Below are 16,057 nucleotides of genomic sequence, written 5' to 3'. Positions count from 1 at the left end.
CGCTCATCGTGTCCTGCGCCGCTTAATTTTTCCTCTGCTTCAGTCATTATCCACGCTGACTGTCTTTCTCCGTCCTCCTGCCCTTTCTTCCAGTCCCGGCTCCTTTTCTGTCCTCGGCTTCGGGTTCCAGCGAAAACAGGCCAGTCACAGTGCAAGCTCAGCTAACGGCCTCGACCCATGTGGCTAGAATTGGCCCTGTTTTTCTACAATTAAACATAATTGGGGGTTTTATATATAGGGCCCTTTTTCTTAGTCCGTGTGTTTATAAGAAGTTTGCTGCAGAAGTTTGGCCCGTCCCTGTGAAACCACAGAGAGCTGGGCTTTCTGCAGGGGGAAATAGGCAAGCGTGGAGGAAACACAAGACAGACAGACAGACAGACAGACAGACAGACAGACAGACAGACAGACAGACAGACAGAGGATCATATTTTTAGAGCTTTCTACTGTTAGGAGTTACCCCCCCCCCCTCCACCGGCTCTGCGCTGTTTGTGCCCTCCAGCACTTCCGCTGTGGAAATGTAGATTGTTAAGCGGATTTGTCTCCTGTTTTCCCTGCAGAAGATGTCTGGGTTTTGTGGACTGACAGTTAGGCAGGTTGCTTGCCGCACGTCTTTGTTGTTCGGGTGAAAAAAAAAGAAACTGCACATAGGGAAAGTTGGCAAGCCCCTAAGCCGGAGGAGAGATGCTGTTGGCACATGGGTTTATCGCGCCGAGTTGTGGTGGGTATTTTTAGAGCACAGTTTGGGAGATGTTTTGGTAAAAGGCATTTTTAAATTTGCATTTTGGTTGTGGAGCTACACTAAATATCGTCTCACTGCTACTTTGTTGTAGAGCTGCATAAGAACAAAACAAGAGCAGCTGTATTGAGTACAGCCCCGTGGATCAAACTCTCCTCTCCTCTCTGGACTTTTTCCCCAGCAGTGATTTTGGCTTGATGTGAGATGTAATTAATAACATGAAATGCTAATGGCTGTGCTCCATTAACTGTCCCAGTTACAGGCCTACGTGTGGGCTCTCTTTAATGGCTTACTGAGCCACTCAGCTATTGTTAGTCTTATTAATTACTCTTGTGCTTTTGTTCCTATGACGAAGCAAAATGTCTGCCATGAAAAAAATGAGGGGGGGGGTTCTGCTGTTCGTAACTCTCAAGGCAGAAGTGAAAACGTGTTTCACGGTTGTCAGTTGTTTCATGTGATGCAGAGCTGCTTCCAGAACAAAACACACCCAATGTCCTCACTGGCTGCTGAATTTGTGGATGTTGGGCGTCAGATGCAGACTAATTTATAAATGTGTTTCTCTGGGGACACTGCAGGGACATTTAAATACAGTGATTACTGTATTGAATAGAAAATAGAACCTAGTCTGACCAGTAGAAACTGACTTTAACGACTCATCAAGTCTTTCCTAAGGAACGTATTGTGCTGATTACACTAGTGCTCAGTCTACTGGTCTCATCACATGTTCGGTATAATCAAAACACACACACACACACACACACACACACACACACACACACACACACACACACACACACACACACACACACACACACACACACACACACACACACACACACACACACACACACATAGATGTAGCAAATTAAATTCTGAGGAAAACATGCGTCCTGTCTCCTACTGATGCCTGAAGTCATCATTGTCTTACTGTCTGTCTGTGTGTGCAAGACTTCACAGCTAATGCCATTAACTGATTTCTTGGGATCAATCTCTTCCCTCAAACACACACACATAATGTCATTACTCTTCCTCAAGTGGACATGTGCTATGGCAGGCAGGGGAGCGAGTCCACTTACTCCTGTGCTTCTTTCTTTCATGTGTTGAACGCCCTCTCCCCCTGTCTGACCTGCCTCACCCTCTGGTTTTATCGCAGAGGGTGTGATGGATGGCAAAAAGGGTGAGGAGGACAAGGAGAGGAATGGAGGGGAAATGAGAGGAACGGTAATGGGTAGAACTAAGCTAATAGTGCTGCTTGAAGAGCAACATGCCTGCTAGTGATGCCTGGAAAATCTAATTAGCCGCTGCCTCAGCTCTCGTCATATTCCCAGTCCCTGTAACCATCATACCCAAGAATCAGGAGAGGATTCATGGGAAATGCGTAAGCAGGGCATTACATTTGGTTTGTTCTCGGCTCACAACTTGTTCTCCTTTATTCCGTGTTTTGACATTTACTTTTACACAGTTTTGATCTTAGCCTTGATTACTGCATGTCAAGCAAATCTAAACTGTCCGTGGCGACAAATGATTGAAGATGGAGGTAAGAAAGTTGCCCTGGAGCTGGATTGAATTTATTAGCAAGAAGACAAAAGCAAACAACAGATGTATTGAAAAACCCAAACACTGAAAATATTGTAGCTTTATCCATATCTCATCACAGTGTTTGTGCCATCCTTATTTCCATTTTCCCATTTATGCAAATCAAACTGCAGCGTTTGTATATATACTTTCTCAGAGGAACATATTTTTATAGCAAAATAATTTCTCCAGTAAAATATATTTTACAACTTCTTCACATTTATTTCATTACATGCTGCTTTTTAGATGCGTTCCCTTTGCGGCCAAATCAACCAGACGTTTTACCCCTTCAGAACTTTCCTCGGCAGATAAACAACATTAATAAACCAGAAAGGAAGAGTTTTTGCATCTTGAAAGCACTTAGGAAAGGTCGTTGCAACATCCTGGAATTTCATCCTATGGCTCTGAAGGGAATTCTGACTTGATCTCATAAAAAGTTGGGAGCAAAGTGCTACTACTGTATGACTTAGACCTTTATGCAGTAGTTAAACCTGGACCTTCTGGAAACCATGGATAGGATTGTTGTTCATTAGGATGTTTATTTCATTTTTGTAAAGCTTTTGATTTTTAAATGTTATAAAATCTCTTTCTTCAGCTTTACTTGGGCCACTTGTCATGACAGCTGTGCTATTTTAGTCAGTGTCTGTTGGTATATTTACTGTACATGAATAATGCAATATTAATTTGAGTTTTACCTGTGGTTAATGGAGCTGTTGCTAATTTCTTCCACATGCTGACATTTAGTCTAAGAAGTTTCCGTTTCCGTCAGGTGCACAGTGGGTCTTTAACAGCACCGTTGCATGGTACTGTACAGCGTCTGCCTCAGCCCCTCGAGGCGGCAGAACATCCCTAACACGCCCACCTCTGACAAGCTGACAGGGGACAGCAAATGGACCAAGCCTGATATGGAGCCGGTGGCTTGGAACCGTGGCAGGACGTGGGACGGAGATCGTCACTTCCACGGCACTCTGTCATTTTAAATAACATTGTGTCTGTAAGCTGAACGCCTGTCGCACTTGATGGATCACAGCCAAGGCAGCGACATGGCTTTTCCTCGCCTCTGGCATATGTGATCAGCGTCGAGCTGACTGATTCCAGCAGCCTGAGCGCTGTTTCAGCCGGGACGCTGGGTGCGATGGTGAACAGCCGCTGGGGGAAGGAGATGGAGGCAGTTTGCATGGTTACATGGTGCCTGAGGTTCAGATGGATCCTTTCTGTTTCTCTACTGTACATATGACGCATTGATCGGGTCGTGTCAAAGATGGAGGATTGGAAATTGGGGAAAATTTGTATGTCAATATTGAATATGGGCTGTTGAAGCAGTTTTACAATGTTCACAAAAGCGTGAACTAATCCTTTAATGTACTCTTTGTTCCTTCGTCCTCTACCGAGCATATGTGGAACATCACAGCCCTCACAATATTTCCGTGCAGCCTATCACTCACACTCCAGGCGGAGCTTTTCTTCATTCACCGCGAGTCTTCCTGAATCTCATGTTGCTAACCGCTTCCTCGTGTGTTCACTGCACGTTGAATGTTCTTGTCACATCTTGAACTGATGCTAATGACACAACAGCGGAGGTAATCAAGTTGTCAGCTTGGCTCTTGACTCTGAATGTTCGCTCGCTGTCATTATACCCCAGTACACACGCCGCACGAGCACGCTGGTTGTTAATTTCATTCATTTCTGGAGCTCTCAAGCGTTTGGATGGAATAGATTTAAAAATAAAATACAGCAGGAGGAAATATGCAACATGGCTGGTACAGTACAGTGTGTGTAATGGAAGGCATAGGATATAGATACACAACTTACGCACAATATTTTTTATTTTGGCTTAACTTAATGAAATAAATCATGGTGCATGAGAAATGTTAAGGCTGCTGTTCAGTAGAGTTTGTTTCTGCTGTATATAATACACTAAGACCTGCTATGGTCACCTTTTATGATGTTTTCAGACAAAAACATTAATGACATACACTGAAAATAGTAATTAGATATATGTGTAATCAAACAAACATGTAAACACTAAACATTCTCAAAATTGACTCTGTCAGGTAATGTTTACACTTAGGACATGACTTGTAAACAACCAGCCGTGTTAATTAAGTGAAAGGTGCTTCTATTGATTGTCGTATGAGACTGAGGACTACAAAAATGCATTACCGTAATACAACAGTAGTTTAAAAGTTGAATCATAAATGTGCAAAGTAGGAAAAGTTCAGCAAACTTTCCTGCCGTCTGACAGGGCTTCAGCTGGGGTTGCTCTCCCAGTTACCATACACACAGAGTGAAGGCCTTGAGATGCATTCAGACTTTAAATATAACCCCGTACGTGCGTTGGTCTAATGAGTTGCCGTTTTTCTTGGAGAAGGAGCCCAGCTTTCTCCTGGCTCAGCCACACCAGAAGCTTCAGAGTTATTTTTAGCCTCGGTTTGTCCACTGAGACGTATTTTTTTCCTGAGTGCAGAGAGCATAAAGGGGAAATAGTGACCGTCTGGAACGTGAGACTGTTTTAGGAGAAAGAGCAAGGCATTGAGGAACGACTGCTGATGGCAGGACTGCTTTGCTGTGGATAAGCTGGCGTACAGTACTGGCTAGTGTCCAGGTTGGAGACACAGCGTTGGCTGAAGCTGAATTAGCCAGGTAACTTTTATAATAGCATGAGGGCTTTTGTTAATCAATAAAGAATGTATCCATATACTTATCTGCTTAGAAGTTTGCAAAATCAAACACTTCATATACAATAACTCAGGATCTTCTCATGCTTTTAAGTTTTCTTGGGACCTAGGTTTGTTTGTGCAACCTATAAATATTAAAACTATTTGTCAAGCGTAATCAAATAGAAGCCTGAAAGCAGTTTCAGTAGCATGATTGCTACTTTCAGATATCTTTATAACACAGTAAAACTTTTAATGGACTTTGTCTCATCATTTGTACATCAACTGCACGGACATGAGCTCCGATACGTCTGTTCTTGTGTGCTGAGATATTACTAAATATTGTGGTCAGGAAAGTCGGGATGAGGCTACATTTCAAAAGTGAAAGTTCTTCTTTAAACAAACACAGAGTTTATAGAATCTGCTCAGACACGCTACAAAGAAATTGTATAATCATTTGCGTCATACTGTATGTATGCATATATGTAGCCCAAAACCACAACTCACGCTGCACTAAACATACTTCACAGGGTCATTTGAGGGGACGAGGAAGGGGTTAAAAGAGTTATGCACCCTTTAAAACAGTCCAAAAGTTGTTTTTTTCTATGACCCAACTGACGCTGATGCTGTACTTTTTAGTTTGGCTGCTCAGCTTTTATTTTGCTCACAGCTCATTTTTAGTTTGCTTCTTTTCTCTAAGACTCTAAAAAAGGCTGGGAATGTGAAAAAAAGGCTATTTTTCCAACAAATACAACATTGTGGTGCTCGGCTGAGCTCCAGTGTGAGAGGAGAAGCACAATGACTTTTTAATGCAGTGCAATATGTTCGGTTTACAGCACCACTGTCTAATAAACAACCAATTATGTTCCATTACTTTTCTAAGGTGGATCACTGAATGTAATGTAAATGTGGCTCTGACCACGTTATTATCTCCGCTGCAGGATGATCTCGCCTCCAGGCAGCTATAGTTACGTTTTCTCCACTGTACCCGCCCCCTCCCCTTGTCATCTTGTCACTCGTCATTCTCTCTCTCAGCCTCCTGTCTCCTTCCATTGCTCTTCATGATACGTCATTTTCTGACATGTTCCTCTTTAATTCTGCCAACCTTACAGGAACACTGTGGAACCTTTCATCCTATGAGCCCCTGAAGATGGTGATCATCAACCACGGCCTGCAGACCATGACCAATGAGGTCGTTATCCCCCACTCAGGGTGGGAGCACGAGCCCAATGAGGATTCCAAGCCCCGTGACGCTGAGTGGACCACCGTCTTCAAGAACACCTCTGGCTGCCTCAGGTAGGGCCAGTCCTGAGGAGCTTCACACAGAAACTGGGGAAAACGTCCTTTAGATTGTTTGATGCAAGATTCCTTCATTTTATTACTCACGGAGTTCCTCAATTTTCTATTTTAAAGGGTTGAATTGCAGAGAGAGTGAAAATGCCAAGAGAAATCAAAATGAACAAGATTACATTGTGGTAAAAAGCAATTATGTTTTTTGTTATTTTCGCATGAATGCACAAGTAGTGAGGCATGAGCAGAATATAATTTCAGGCTTTAGAATTAAAATATAAAACCAGGTCGGACTCTGACTGAATGTCTTAACCTCTGAAATGGAGTCAGTCAAACTCAACTTTACATTTCTTGGTTGCAGCTTGATAATACTATGTAATAATATAATAATATACTACAGTATAAAATATTATAGTCAGCATTTAAATGCAGGCGTTTACCACATATTTCCAAATGTTGGATTAGAGACATTGAAAAACATCTTGTGTTCTTCTTTTTACATGGACAAAAGCCTGAACAGTAGCTCAGACAGATAAACGATTTGGACCAAGCAGACATCCAGTATATTAGCGCGTAAGGAGACACATGGCTGGTATTTCTCGCATGTGCTCACTTAGAAATGTCACTGGCCTTGGAAGTTGTTGTTTTTACTAAACAGCCTTTTGTAGTTGGGGGCAGGTGTATATGAGACATATTGGAGACCACAGTTGCTGTCTTTGACTGTGAGCCGGAGTCTGGATAAAGTTGTCTGAGTGGGATTTATGTTATGGCAGATGCTGTCTCGTATTTAAAGATTGTGTGGCGTGTGTCTGCAGTAGGATCGGTGAGTTTGAATAAGCTGCACGCTTTATGGAAAAGCACAGCAAGCGATTGCGTAATATTCAGGTGGAGTCAAGCAAATATGTGGCGCACCTCAAAACCTTTGAGACCTGACAAAATATCATCTCTGCCTCTGACTTTCTTCGCATGAGGTTGACACCTTGAGTGCAACAATCCTCTTATTAACTTTCAAGTCGTTTTCTCACTCCAAGTGTGCCTTTACGCTCGCCTTCCCCGCCGGATCTGTCAGGTCAGATTGACAGATTATAGTAAAGCATTAGACAGACAGAGTGCATGCGGGCTCTCACTCATCCCACATAGCCGCCTATGCTGTCTCCTCCTGGGCTGGTCAGACCCATCCAGGCAGTAACGTCTCCTGCGTCAGACTCTGGTTAAGGCGCAGAGCAACATAATAACCGTCCAGCTCTCCGTGGGTGTGTCATCTCTGTCCCTCCATAACCAGACCTCATCACCCGTAATGTCACATTTCACACTATCACTCCATTGCTCCCACCGTCTCAACCCCAGATGCAGGCGCTGCTGACGAGAGTGTATCTCCATGGCAACCGTAACCGAGCCTGCAGTTGCCTAGACGCAGGGTATGTGCACCGGGGAGAAGTGCTGATGCCAGGGAGAATCTGTTTACTCTTGCCAACAGAGATGCAGCTTACGCCTCAATAAAGACGGGGATAGCTTTATTCTAATAGCCCCCTTTGTCGATAGAGGACCATCTTATTTACAGTGTTTATATAGTGGACTCGGTGAGAAGGTGCCGAGCAAGTTGACACCACGCAAGAGCTCACTGTGTTTGTGCCGGCGTCAGCATTGACAGGCGTGGAGCTCGAAGACAAAGGGCTGATCAGCATTAGCTTATTAGGTGACAACACCCAAGAATGTATCATCTGTGCCTCAGTCATATTCCTGAGTGTTCAGGATCAGTAGGAAATTGGATGTTTTTGTCAAATTATGGGCATTTAGACCATTAAAAGTGGTCCATGTGCAATGAATAATTATAATAATAATAATTTTGCTGCCTAATGAAGAAAACAGAGCATGAATTGATGAGAGCTGAAGGCTACCCGACCCCGGGGCACGCGTGTAGGTTTTAGTGTTTCGCTGTTGACCTTGCCGCTCGGTGGCAGAGGTCAGCGTGTCTCCATCCATCTCCATCAGTAATGCCTCAGCCCGCTCCTCTCAGTGGCTCTATTGTCCTCTGGTGGCCACATGACTCTGACTGACCTTCACACCACCCGCTTCATCTGATAAAACGGACACATCCAGTTCACAGTGACAGGCTCTCAGGTTCTGGGCAGACACGGACACGCTGCTGAATACACAAGCCCTGTGTTTTTCTGAGCCCCCGAAATGCCCCTCGCAGTCATCGCCGGTCCAGATAAGGCACTGCACAGAACGGTGCTGTAGCTGGAGCGCTTTCACTGTCCAGCAAGAAAGAAAAGCTCAAACACCACAATGTTAGCACAAATATTGGATGTACTTGCAGCTGGTATAAGGTGCTGGGGGACTGGCCTGTCATCTTTAGAGCAATTAGCAAACTGACAGAAATCAATAATCATTAGTACTAATGCACTTATTAATAGTGAAAATGTCCCCCCCAGGTGACAATGGGACCTTCCTACACTGTCTAGACCGACAGATGCACTGTCCATAAACCTTCCACCAAGACAACTGCTCCCATGAAAGACTCCTGGAAATGAAACAGCTGACAATAAAGCCCTTCTGTCTGTCTGCTTCAAAACACACTCTTGTCAAATAAATCCAAGGCGTGTGCTCCTCTGGATCCCTTTACAGGGGAGGTGGTGACCGGTTCCTGACAGCTGAAGACAGATGGTTTGGTTTATGAGCGGCTGGTGCCGTGTGCCTGGCTTCTACCAAGGACTAGGTTTGATTAGCACGGACTGCTCCTGCAAATTTGCAGACAAATGGCAGAAAAAAACGCATGCGCCAATAAGGTACTGTAGCTGGGGTGTTTGCGCGTGTCTGCAGGGTTCATCTTATTGTGAACACAGGGGTCATGTTTCATTAAACTCAAGTGCAGCGCGTCGTGGCTGGTTGTTGTTACCCACACATGCTGCGAAGCGCTCCAGCTCTCCCTGCTTCCGCAAGGCTGCCACTCTTCTCCACGACTAACTGGGGGTCGGCTAATGGGATTATGAGGGTTGGAAGCTCTCATAAATGAAGTCCCTGGTGAGGAACAGGGAGCCCCAGCTTTTCCCTTAACCCTCTTTAAAGCCTTGCCTTTCACAGTCAGCCAGACTGCAGCAGTGTCGTTGTGCTCTGTGGGAGCTGTGCTCACAGCACTGGCTGATGTTGCATGGATAGAATTTCCTTTGTAGTAAAAGTAAAATCATATTTGTCATATTCCTAGGATTTATTGCGTTCTGGCAGAGGGGTTGGGTTTAGCTGATGTTATAACATCATCACTGCCTGTCACCGTCTGTCATTGTCACTCAGACAGAACCTGAGGGTGTAGTAATGTGCTTTGGTCTCTGCACTCTGTCTTTTGTGACGGTGACCATGATATTGTAACTTCTTGTTGTGCGTCTGAGGTTTGTCAGCTTTGGTGGTGGTGCAGCATGTCATAAAAGGTTTCGCACCTTCCTCATGCTAACTTACCGTTGTGTTTCTGCTCCTCGTTGCCGTAGAAACGTGAGCTCAGACGGGGCAGAGGCCCGCCGCAGGCTGAGGGAATGTGAGGGACTAGTGGACGCCCTGCTGCACGCTCTTCAGTCAGCTGTCGGAAAGAAGGACATGGACAATAAGGTGGGAGTGTGATACACAGTAACATACTGCAAGATGCTGGTCCCACAGACGATACTAAACTCTGTCCTTATTACAGTCTGTGGAGAACTGCGTTTGTATCATGAGGAACCTGTCCTACCACGTCCACAAAGAGGTGCCGGGGGCTGAGAAGTTCCAGGACCCGTCAGCGCTACAGGCCCCTGGCTCATCTGGACCACAGAGGAAGAAGAAGGATGATGCTGGCTGCTTTGGAGGCAAAAAGGCCAAAGGTCAGAAGACAGAAGTCAGACATCCATTCAAAACATTCATAATGAAACGTCCACTCGTGTGAAATACAATCTAGTTCATTTGGAAAGTTTAGTAATACACAGGCCTATGGAACATTATGCTAATGACTTGATCTGCACGTGGGGCTCCATAGACCTACTGTATATGCTTATGACTGATGGCCTGTATTTGTTTTTATGAGACTATTAACATATAGCAGCAGTTAGCAGATGTGTAGCTTTGTGCTATTTTGCCATGAATCAGATTTAGTGCCTTCTGTAACTAAAGCTGTAAAATGAGACCTGTTCAAAGTGCCTCTGTATATACCGCACGAGGCAGCCTTGGCTTAACGAGGCAGATAAAATACCATGTTTGCGTTTGTTATTAGCAATCGTCTCAAACCACGTCCTCCCGGGCCGTTACCAAAACGACACCTCGCTAGCTCGCCGCCGCACAACAGTAATGGCTGCCGTTCATCAGCCAGCCAATGAGGCGCGACCGCCGGCCCGTGACCCCCGACCTTCTAACGGGCCCTTTAGAGAATACAGTGCCTACGACACAGTAGCATGCGTGTGTGCGGATTTCTAAAGAAAGCAGTTAACCTCGGCGAGGCTTTCCCACGCGTACACGCGTTGAATAATGAGATGTGTTTAGCTGCCGCACACCCTCAAGGCACTCTGAGCCGAGCGGTTCAGGTACAGGAACATTAAACGCTCTCACTAAGGAGCATGGAGGCGGGGGGGCAGCCTGCTTAGTAATTTGTTAACTTATGGTTGGCTGAGTGTGGGCCCCCTCCCCAGCTTAATGTCACTTTTATTATAATGTATAACATTAGGATCAATACGCAGCGAGCAGCTCATGATTCAGTCATAAACAGTCTGCTTCTTACTGTACGGAACATGTTACAGTTTCTCCACGTCCTGTAGTGATTTTAATGAAGCACTTGTACAAATGCTGGCAGCTTGGTCTGTTTTTTTGTCAACGTTTCTCTGCGTGCCTCTTCCATGTCTATCTGTCAGTGGAAGCTGGTTCCCCTTGTCTTTCCTTCTGTCTGTGACTTTTTGCCTCCTCCATGTTCCACACTTCTTGGCTTTTCTCCCTCTCTCTCTTTCTCTCTAAAAGCCTTCCTACTGATGTCAACTCTTTGAACATGTTTTCCAGAAATCACCTATGGACTGTTAATGGCTGCCTAGCTCGCCTTTTTTCTATGTCCTTTCCCCCCTCTCCCCCTCTCTCTCACCCTCCCTATTCAGCTACCTCTTTCTGTGGAACACTGTTCTCATATATTGCACAGCTTCTTGACACTTTTTCACCATGCCTCTTCTCCCTGCTTTTATGTTTTTTGGCATTGCTGCTGCTTCCTTGGCTAACTATAGAGGAATGGTTTAATCAAGGTGAGTGTCCCCCCTTCAAAGCCCTTTCACTTGAGCTTTCCTCCTTGCTTTCCCTGTCCTTTCTCCTTTCTCTTTTTCCTTTTCCTTTCTTCACCTCCACAGTAGAATTTAGTTTTAGTTAATGTAGTTTGAACCTCCTTCAAAAACCTTAAAGTTCGAAGGTCTTAAAAATACCACACATGCATTCCTTCACCACCTTTACCATCCTAAAATCTCACTCAATACTTAATCAACTTTGAGAAAAGGAAAAGCAGGTAAGTCCATAAGATTATGTAGGTAAAGCTTGACTTATCATATTAATCGCATTGCATTATGATACGTACTTAAAGCCTCTCAAGGAACTCTTTTAGTTTACATACATGAATAGAACTAATCCGTAGAAAGGCAAACTGCTACTGTGCGTGTCTGTTCTGTCAGACAAATGTCAAGTTCTGCCACAGGCCCTGTGAGTCTCTGTGTGTGGATGTGTAGAGGCTTTGAACCAGGATCTTCCCTGCTGCAAACATTTAGAGCAGCCGCAGTAGGAAATATAGTACAAGTATAATTGTTGATTTGCAGCTTATGAACCTTCTTGGAGAAAATGTTGTAGGCAGCTTCACATGCAGTACAGTACATTTTATTTAGATTGTGGCTCCACCGAGGGGGTAACTGGAAAGTCAAACCGCTGACCCAGGAGTTGATGGACGACTGCGCTTGCAAATAAAGCACCACCCCCAGAATATTGTCCCTTGCCATTTAATACTGAGTTTAGTATTAACCCCAACCCCCCGTGTCCACAGCCTTTTTCTTTCTATATTGTCCTCTGAGCATGTCCGTGTGCATGTGAAGTGGCTTCTAGCCTGCTGACACCTCCAGCTTGCTACTGTATACACATACAAGCCTCCTGCTTTATTGTGCCTCAGTGTGTAGCGCAGACCTCGATTAGACTGATATGGAAATTAATAACAACATTTTGTTAATTGGATTGTTTGGGTCTTAATACAGTAATGTTGAGCGATTTCTGTCCAAGGCCGTATCAGTCTAAGCCTGGTGCCTATGACGTTGTGTGTTAACAGTCGAACCGTCCCAGGCAGTGACACTGACATTGTCTCCTCTGTTTCATCCTCAACACAGGCAGGAAAAACGGTGAGAACGACAAAAATTATGACACACTGGATCTGCCCAAGCGCACAGAGCCCTCCAAAGGTAGGCCCTGGTCTGGACAACACGTTTAGAGCCGAGCGGTGATCACCCAGAGCAGCGCGCACCTGGAATGAGCTTCATTTAGATGAAGACGAAGGGAAACTTGATTAAATGTTTTCGGTGCCGTAGGACGTATGAGCGGCAGTTGTGTAGCTGGCGGCAGATCACGCGTGTTGATGTAAAATTATGGGAGGCAGCCTGTAATTTATCTTTGTTAGATTGTTGTGTGCTGCCGGTTTGACGGTCGATTGTTAGCAGCTTGTGTGAGAGCATCAGCTCTGTAAGTCACCTTTATGTGGAAAACAATGCACTGGAGCACAAAAGGCAATTTAGAAATAAAACAGACGGTTATTGTGAACTCAGTTTCCCCAAGTTCACAGCTGAAGGGACTTCATTGTTTGGCCTCATGCATTGTACTGGGATGAGTTTAAAGTCTTCTCTGGGAGATGACTTGAAATCTATTATTCTGTTGATTAACTATTATTGAGTCACTGTCGGTGCAGAAGTACAGAACATGTCCTGGATTTACCTTATATCACAGGTGTGTGTGTGTGTGTGTGTGTGTGCGTGCATGTGTGTTTGTGTGTGTGCGTGTGCGTGTGTGCGTGTGTGTGTCTTGTTCTCGGTTTGCGTAGTTTTGCTGTCACGCCATCTGTCTAATGTGGTGTTTGTGGATTTTCTTTCTGAACTTGTTACACACGTATTTCAACATCAGCACCTTCATCAGAGTCTGGTGGCAGGCACTCGAGCTCAATCCTACTTCCAGTTTGACTGTTAATTAGCCACATTAACACAGAGAAGTAGGATCTCATTAATCTAAATCACAATTAATGGCTGTGCTTTTCTACGTTAAGCCAATTTTGCCTTCTTTTTCTTTTCAAATCACTTCACAAGTGAGAAGGAAAAGTAGATGAGGTCAAGAATGATAATGAATATGTTCAATTTACTGTACAGCGGTTTTATGGTTAAAAGCCAAGCTGGCATATTGAGCCAGAGGAGCTGCAGTGTAGTTATGATTGCAGTGTGATTACAATGCACAACAGGCAAACGACACCCTGCAGAGTTTAGAATCTGGAGTAAGCAATTATTGTTTTAGGCCCAAATGTCACGCTCTGTTGAATGCGTGTGGGTTCATATAGTTCCTTGCTTGCAGACAAATTATATTTGACGTCTATTAGCTTTAACCACGGGTGAATAACAACAGTGAGCTGCATGGATAATGAGCTTAATCACCAGAGTCAGGCCCATTGACATTTAAGGCACATTTATGCATCTTACCTCCCATGGAAAGTGACGGAAAGATCATTTGGACACTTTGGCTATGAAAATGTGCAAGTGTGTGGGTTCAGGTGTGTGTGTGCCGCTCTCCGCCACATTGTCTGGTCATCTTTGGAGGATTTAGAGAGAGAGGCACCGAAAGAGAGAGAGATAGCAGCTCGCTTTTGGTGGCGATGGCCAAAGGAGATATGGGAGATTACATGTGTATCCTGGTCCTGATCGGATGTCAGCCAGAAGGAGGTCAGTGCCGGGGCCAGGCTGGACCCGACACTGGGCTATGATTAATTTGTTTGTGTGTGTGGATGGCAACACAAAACAGGGAAGAGAAGCACAGATGAGAATCGTGCGAGACGAGCAGGTGTGTTTTGTAGAAACGAATTAAATTAAAACAAATGCTGTACTTCTGATTATACTGAATATTTTGTTATTCACACCTGTGGAATAAATCTATGAGCTTCCTCTCCCTCACACATTCTATTTAACGTTGAAAAGAAGAAAGAAGAACCTTCACAGTTTGGCGCAGGTGATGATGATAAGATGAGTTTTCAGGTGATACTGTAGCTGTTGTTGTTGCTGCTCTTTCTGCAGTTGCTGCTGTTTGCTGGTCGTCTGGACACCCAGTTTGAATGATGCCCATAATTCGCTCCACATGTTTGTGTTTACAGCGCTGCAGTTTATGGGGTATAAATAATGGCTGATTTCCTCTGGGCTGTTTCTCTTACAGACTGTTGGACCCACTTGCAACAAAGTATACAAAGGACCTGTCGTTATCTGAAATGTTCATGTACACGTACATGTACTGTTCATGTACCTGAACAATAGGGTTCGAGTTGCCCTTTAAAACCATTCCGTGAATAAACAAAATGTGAATGTTGTGTTTTTCCACTTGTGTCTGTCTGACACATTGTGATTTGCCCTTCTAGCTGAGTATATGGCCACTTTGTCTGCTCTACCAGATAAAGTTGGTGTAGTTGCACCAGAAAGAAGACCTGTTGCAGGAGCATACATCACTGGAGAGGTTCAGAGCTGCACTCCATTATTCAAGCGGAGAGAGAAAGGGGTGGCTGCAACAAAAGCAATTAGGGAGTGTGAAAAGACGCATTTCATTAAAGACCCTTTGAGTTCGGCAGTCCCTCAGATGATGAAACTTTTTTTTCTCAGCAGTTAATTGAAACCCCAGTATAAACCTTTAGATTGGAGGAGAGTCATGTGAGGGGAATGAGGAGGCGCTGAGAGAAGGTGGGACGTGTGACGACGGCGTACGTGCAGATCAATGAGCTAAAGAATGCTTTTTACAAGAGGTGTTTCAGCTAAGGCAGCAACCATTTGAGGCTTGTACATGAAGAAAGTGAGATGGATTGATCATACGATGGACCATTAATAGTAAGGTTAGATTCTCTGATCCACTCCACGAGTCTTGATGTCTGAGTACGTGGGCGCTTGCTGTTTCCTCTGCCGCCCTGATGAACCTCTTTGTTAAACAACTTGTAGTTTTCAGCGCGGCCGTTTGATCACGACTGCATTAAGTAGCACTAATCAGCTCTCTCTCTCTCTCTCTCTCTCTCTCTCTCTCTCTCTCTACCTCGCTTCTCCTGCTCTCTGCCACTTCGCTCCCTCTCTCTCCATCGCTCAGAGGTTCGTCGTGCCTTCCTCGCCTCGCCAGCAGACAGCGAGTGGTAGCGAAGGCAGCGGCGCTTACCAACACAACAACTGCGTAACGCATCCCACTGATTTGTCTTGCAAGTCGAGCATTTAATTTGTGGAGAGGTCTCAGCATTGACAAACACTACTGAGGGCTTTTATGTATTGCTTTGTATATCCTTCTTTGATATCGTCCCTCTGGAGATCTCTGTTTGTAGCGTAATGAACACTGACTGTTTTGCTATCGGAGTCATCGCGGCGTGTGATGTATCGCAGCTGGTGAAGCCTGAAAAGTCAGAGGCTCAATTGAATTTAAGAGAACCGAACTGTACTTTCATTGTTTGTCTCTGTTGTCGTCGCCGCTCACGGAGGAGAAATATTTCACTTAATGGCTCTGTGGCATGAATCTGATTGAACTAATCCTCCTTGTCACATTACTGCCGCTCCGGCGCTGCTGC

General features: G+C 44.7%; 1 protein-coding gene across 15 annotated transcripts in view; it reads left to right on the top strand.

Annotated features, from left to right (window-relative positions):
- arvcfb (ARVCF delta catenin family member b) overlaps positions 1-16,057 on the top strand; it is a 137,811-nt gene that overhangs the window by 97,733 nt on the left and 24,021 nt on the right. For 12 of the 15 annotated variants that reach the window (XM_029162756.2, XM_029162746.2, XM_029162747.2 and 9 more), the window contains 5 exons: positions 6,081-6,264; positions 9,741-9,858; positions 9,935-10,106; positions 11,481-11,498; positions 12,612-12,683. In XM_029162756.2, coding sequence (XP_029018589.1) covers positions 6,081-6,264; positions 9,741-9,858; positions 9,935-10,106; positions 11,481-11,498; positions 12,612-12,683 — 564 coding nt within the window. The remainder of the gene's footprint in view (positions 1-6,080; positions 6,265-9,740; positions 9,859-9,934; positions 10,107-11,480; positions 11,499-12,611; positions 12,684-16,057) is intronic. The other 3 variants (XM_029162751.3, XM_029162753.2, XM_029162755.3) reach the window with 2 other exon arrangements.

The sequence above is a fragment of the Betta splendens genome, chromosome 9, assembly GCF_900634795.4.
Source record: "Betta splendens chromosome 9, fBetSpl5.4, whole genome shotgun sequence".
Lineage (NCBI taxonomy): Eukaryota > Metazoa > Chordata > Actinopteri > Anabantiformes > Osphronemidae > Betta > Betta splendens.
The sequence above is the reverse complement of the archived record's forward strand: the minus strand, read 5'-3'. Positions and strand labels throughout refer to the sequence as shown.